General features: G+C 41.8%; 1 protein-coding gene across 2 annotated transcripts in view; it reads right to left on the bottom strand.

The window, feature by feature from the left end:
• Window positions 1-4,062, bottom strand: part of LOC123238813 (dipeptidyl peptidase 1-like) — a 46,141-nt gene extending 42,079 nt beyond the window's left edge. For both annotated transcript variants that reach the window (XM_044666031.1, XM_044666032.1), the window contains exons 1-2: window positions 3,709-4,062; window positions 1,183-1,328 (exon numbers count right to left, since the gene is read on the bottom strand). In XM_044666031.1, coding sequence (XP_044521966.1) covers window positions 1,183-1,328; window positions 3,709-3,883 — 321 coding nt within the window. In that variant the 5' untranslated portion in view covers window positions 3,884-4,062. The remainder of the gene's footprint in view (window positions 1-1,182; window positions 1,329-3,708) is intronic.
• Window positions 4,063-6,000: the final 1,938 nt, after the last annotated feature.

Raw genomic sequence — 6,000 nt, forward strand, 5'->3', positions numbered from 1 at the left:
CCTTTAATACTTTAAAAGCTCAAAGGAAAGTGTATCATCACTGTAGATACTTAAGCAGAGGTTCCACATCCACTGGTTGGATTCATCCTAAGGAGAACTGTCTATCTGGCTTGGATGAATAACCACCAATGTGCATTACAATGCTAGAATTCTATGTTTCTCTCTATTAACATTAGTACACAGGGGAAGGTCATATGATGAGAAGGAATTGTGTACTTTCCAAAGTAAAACTGTCTTGGGCTTCTGTGGTCACTGACATCTTTTTTTCTCTCACTTTCCCATGCATTCTTTGCTTCTTGAATGCTGGCTGTTCTACTTGGACAATCTTCAGATGAGCTCATTGTTGCAAGCCTTGTGCCATAAAGAGGCCTATGTTTACTTCATATTATGTGCTGTAAGAAACAGCTATTCTCAGCCTTGTGGATCTAATTTGCTTGGACCAAGTAATACTGTATTTGTATGAACAGCTGTTTCTGAGTTAAAAGAGATAAAACTACCATCTGAGTCACAGCCTTAATCTTCAAGAAACTTTTATTTCAGAACTTCTACTGAAGGAAGTAATATGATTCCCTATGGCAAGTGAGATCAATAGTTCAGGCCTGTCTGGGTGAGGAGAAATTTAGTTAGACTGATCCAATTTCCCCCTTTGGTTTAATTAATACCACACAGAAGGAGTCTTTGGGTTGACAGTCTTCTGGAATCACATACAGTCCTTTCCCCAAAGTTATTCTCATGCTCTCTTTTGTACATTACTGAGAAAAGGTAAGAAGATCAATAAAAGTCTGTCAGAGACACAACATAAAGGTCTGAGAGGTGAGGTGGAGATGGTAAAGTAGAATAAACTGACTGGTTTTTAATCCATAGTTTTAAGAGACCAGACAAGGCAAGTAGTTGACTTTACAATTAGAAAGAAAAGCTGTACCAGCACTTACCAAACTGTGAAGACAAATGTAGTTAACTATGTACAGTTAAAAATAAACTGAGCTAAATTACATTTAACTATTTGTGAATTCTAATTTTATGTAAACAACGATAAGGTGACATACCTATTTTAGCTATACTTGGGGAGAGTAGTGTCTAAAATTGTGATTTTCTTTTCAATATTTTTTATATTAACAAAAAGAACAGGTAATAAACAGAAGGTTCAGTGAAAATAAGAAAATAATTGTTAAGGAAACTGACCTTGAAGAAGGCAAACCATTTATAGTCATTTATCACAACCTCAAAACCTTGATTATAAATGATGGTGAAGAACCCAGAATTGCCAAAGTCATCTTGTGCCACATTTAACTTTTGCAGGTGCACTCTCACTTTGTTTTTTGGTGGCCCTGGGAAAAAAATGGCAAAGAAAAATTAGTCGTTTAAGGGACAGTAATAAATCTTCCTCATTCTTTTGTCCTTCTTAATCAAGCTGCTTTTCTCTCATGCACTAGATTGGATTTTCTTCACCTTCCTCTGTTGAAAATATAAGGGGGTGGCTAAGTGATTCAGTGGATTGAGAGTCAGGCCTAGAGATGGGAGGTCCTAGGTTCAAATCTGGCCTCAGAAACTTCCTACCTGTGGGACCCTAGGCAAGTCATTTAATCCCCATTGCCTAGCCCTTAGATTTGGTTTTTGGTCTCAAAGAGGACCAAAATGAGGTCACTGGTGATGTCTTTTGACATTTGAGGTACAGTTACACAAACTCATTGGCCTCACTCAAAATGGCTCAAAAGCTAGGGCTGGTATCAGGAAAACCTGAATTCAAATTTGGCCTCAGTGACTTTCTATTTGTGTGATGTTGGACAAGTCATTTAGTTTGACTGCCTCAGTTTCCTCAACTGTAAAATGGGGATAATAATATCACCTACCTCAGGGTTTGGGGAAAATGAGGTGTTTTTAAAGTACTTAGCATGTGCTAGCACAAAGTAAATGAGTAATAAATATTTGTTCCCTTCTTCCTTCCCTTATGCTCATCTAAATTCATAGTATGGCTATTTCTGAAGTATATCCAATGTTTCTCTTCTGCAGGATTTATCTTATGTTGGCTGAACCAAAACATGGCAAGTACTTTCTTCTGCAATATTTCTTTGGAATCCTAAGAGTCATGATTTCCTCTACATGAGTGCTCTACACCCAACCCAATCTGCCACCAAACACAAATCTTGGTCACAAATGCTACATGTACTCTTAGACCACAGGATCATAGATCCAGAGCTGGAAGAACCTTTGGAAGGCCATCTTGTCTAGACTCCTCATTTTATAGATGAAAAATTTTACAGAAATGAGGCTCAAAGAGATTAAGTGATTTGTCCAGCATCAAATTGCTAAGGCATATGTGAGGCAGGCTAAAAACCCAGGCCTTCCTGACTCTACTGCTAACATTCCATCTGCTATACCTTGCTGCTTCTTGTGAATTTTTGAGTTGTATTAGACAAGAAAAGTTCATCCTCTGCAGATAAGTCTTCTAAGTGTTCCTTTTTGGAACTTAATTTGGTCCTCAGATATCAGTTTATTAAGAGACCCCAACTCTTAAACCTTTCCAGATTTAACAGGATCTGCTAAAATTGGGTGATTTGGAGGCAACTAGGAGGCTGTGGATAGAGAAAAAAAGGTCCTCGGTGCAAATTTACCCTCAGGCACTAGCTATGGGATCCTAGGCAATTTATTTAACCCCTATTGCCTAATCCTTAACACTAGGGTGCCTTGGAACCAATACTTTATATTGATTCTAAGTCAAGGGTTTTATAAATAAATTCTTTTTTTTGGGGGGGGGGGTGGAAATTCCAAAACTATCAGTTTTCTCATTTTCACCTTCCTCTCTCTCCCCCTATATAATATGTCAAAGTTCCCACTGTTGAGTCCTCATGTATCTTCTAGCTAATTTCTTTTCCCAGGCAAACTCATATCTGACCAAATTGCCCAAGGTAACTAGCCACTAATCTTTACCTTCATGATATTTTCTAAGATAGTATCAAAAAAGGCCACATATTCCAAATTCCTAGATTCTATTCCCAAATCCTGGGGCTTGGAGGAAAATGAAAAAGGGAAGGAGAGAAATTACTAGCTCTCCGAAGGACCAAGAAGTCAAGACTGTAATCTGCTAGCCAAAAGAATGAAGTTAATAAAGAATATGCCTTTAGATGAAAAGATGCATTTAGATTTCAATTTACACTGATATAATACCAAGTTCCAGAGGAATGCAATTAGAGTGGAAGCCTCTTAAAGACAAAGATTTTTTGGTTTGTTGTTTTGGAGTGGTTCTTATTTTTGTTTGCCTTTTTTGGTGTGTTTTTGTTTTTTGCATTCCTCTGAATTCCTAGCACTCAGCACCCTGCTCTTGATGAATGAGAAATGTTTGCTGACTGAGAAGTAAGCAGATTCACAAAAGAGCTTTCAGAAACTGAAGGGTCAAAAAGATTTTTAAAATTAAGTACACAAGGCTCGACTTGCCTTCTTTGATCCGAGGTTTAAGGGCTCAGGTCCCAAAGCCAGGGGCACGAAGGGCTGAAGGTAGGCTTAGCAAAAAAGAGGGGTCCAGATGGTGAAAGCTCTAGAACTTTTCGGAGCTGCCTTTTGATAAACTCACCTTTATTGAATCGAAAGGAAGAGAAAAATGAAAGGGGATTGGGGGAAGGGACATGGGAAGAGAATGGGCCTCACCACCTGTCAGGAGAGGAAGGAGACATTCTTCAGAAAAGGAAGGAGAAGCTGGTTTTAAGCACTCACCCAGCTCAGAGCAGTCAATGCGGTTGTCCTTTGGCCCCCGCCCCTCGGACACCTGAAAGACCCAGGTACCCAGCAGATCGACAAAAGTGCAGTTGGCGGGAGTGTCGGAGGAGACATCACGAACCCCTGAGAGGAGGAAGAGGACGGGCAGCAGCGAGTAGCCACACAACCCCATCCTAGTAGTAGGCAGGCAGCGCAGGGTACTCTTCGGGAAGGTGCTCAGATGGGAGTACAGCCAAGAGCCAGCTGCAGGAGAGTCGGGAAGGAGAGCCCACCTCGGTACACGAAATTTAAAGGTCTACAACTTTAGGGGGCCGGAAAAGAGGAGGCCCGGGAGGGATCACGCGGTGGGGGCCAGACTGTGGTGGGGTGGGGGAGGGGCCCTGTCACATGAGCGCCGCCTCCCCACCCACGCTACTCCTCAGCTCCTCTGGCCCGCCCCTTTCAAAGTTTGGGGAGAAGCATTGGCGCTGTGACCACAAGGTAAGGAGTCAGGCAGATGTATTCAGCCGGCACCACTGCTTTGCGGCTGCCTCTGGACTTGCTGGGGTGGCAGGGGACAGAATGGGCTGCACTGGACCAGCAGCTAGAAGGGCTACTGCTTTCCTGTAAGAGGGCTTCCAAAGGACCCCACGCAGCTACAGCTTGGGAGCCGGAAATAAACACCCACAGACTCAAGTTTCTAGTACTTGATCTGGGGGAAGAGGGAGTGGCTGATCGGAACCCTAACTGGGGTCAGAGCCTATGGAGATTAGTGACTTGTCTGCAGAAAGTCAGCTCCCCACCTGCTTAGCTGGACCAAGGAAGCAATGGGCCCTCTGACCTTACTAAGGAATGTAGGTTAAAAAAAAAAAAAACAAAAAAACAGGCGTTATCTTCAAAAGGAGCAGTAACAGTTTCTCAGAAAAGATACAGAGACTATTGCCCTCCTCAGAGGTGCTTGCTATTCCCCTCCTTGTTTTTGTTTCTATGTTTTTATTTCTCTAACTTTCGTGACCTTGGCTTCCTTTGGTCTCTTTGTAGTTGACTCCTAATTAATTAATTTACCCCTTCCAGGAACACTTTCTCAAAGACTTTCAGCTCACCCTCTCTCCCTTCCCCCCACCTCCAGCACTTTGCATTCCTCTAATGCACTTTGTCAAGTAATGTTATGTATTATAGTTAATTGTGTATTTGCCTATCTGTCTACCAGACTATTAGGTCCATAAGCTCCACAAAAGCCAGGGACTGAATTATTTAAACCGTGTTTTCCCAGTACTTAACACACTTCTCTGCACACAGTACCTACCTTTTTTATTTATGTTATTTTTTTATTAAAAATTTTTTTCACCCTTATCTTACATCTTAGAATCAATACTGCATATTCGTTCCAAAGCAGAAGAGTGGTAATGGGCAATGGGGGACTTTTTTTTAACTACTGGAAATTAGCCTTTTCCTTTCTTTTCTCTTTTCTTTCCTCTTCTTTCCTGTTCACTTATTATCTTCCCTAAATCTGAGGAAGGACTTAACTTGGAAAATAATGAGTAGCTGTACTTTTATACTTGAATAAAGAAGAGAGGCAAAGAAGTAGCCTGGACTTTTATTTTAGCTCTAATTACCTGTCTTGAGTTTAGTATAGTCAAAGTTAGCACACTCGAAATTTGAGAGAAAGGTAAGATATTACTAATACTGGTATTATATTAAAATACAAACTTAGACAGTAACAATAGACCAGTGGGGGTTAGTTGATTAATAGTAGTGCTATAGCATACTTGTTGAATAGTTAAATCAGAGGCTTTGACAACTTCTTTTATCTAAGCCAGTGATGGAGAACCTTTTAGAGATGGAGTGCTGCTCCATCCCCAGTGCCACGGCTTTACCGCACACAGTGGAGGGAGGAAGCTGTCCTGTTGGGCTGCTGGGCAGAGGGGCGGGAATGTGAAAAAATGTCATCAGGAATGGTGGAGAGGAGAAGGGGAGCAGCTCTACCAGAGTCCCTCTGCCTTTCTAGTAATGAACTGGGGGCAGGGAGCAACCACGTGCCCACAAAGAGGGCTCTGCATGTTATCTTTGGCACCTGTGCCATAGGTTCCCCATCACTGATCTAAGTAGTCACACTAATCAATTATAGACAACTTCTGGTGTTCACCTGGGGACTGTTGAAAAGGATCTGGGTTAGGGCTGGTAGGTGGCTCAGTGGATAGAGATCCAGGCCTAGAGATGGGAAGTCCTGGGTTTAAATATAGCATTAAACAATTCTTAGCTGTGTAACCCAGGGTAAGGCACTTAACCCCAATTCTAGCCTAGGCCTTA

The sequence above is a fragment of the Gracilinanus agilis genome, chromosome 3 (genome assembly GCF_016433145.1).
Source record: "Gracilinanus agilis isolate LMUSP501 chromosome 3, AgileGrace, whole genome shotgun sequence".
NCBI lineage: Eukaryota > Metazoa > Chordata > Mammalia > Didelphimorphia > Didelphidae > Gracilinanus > Gracilinanus agilis.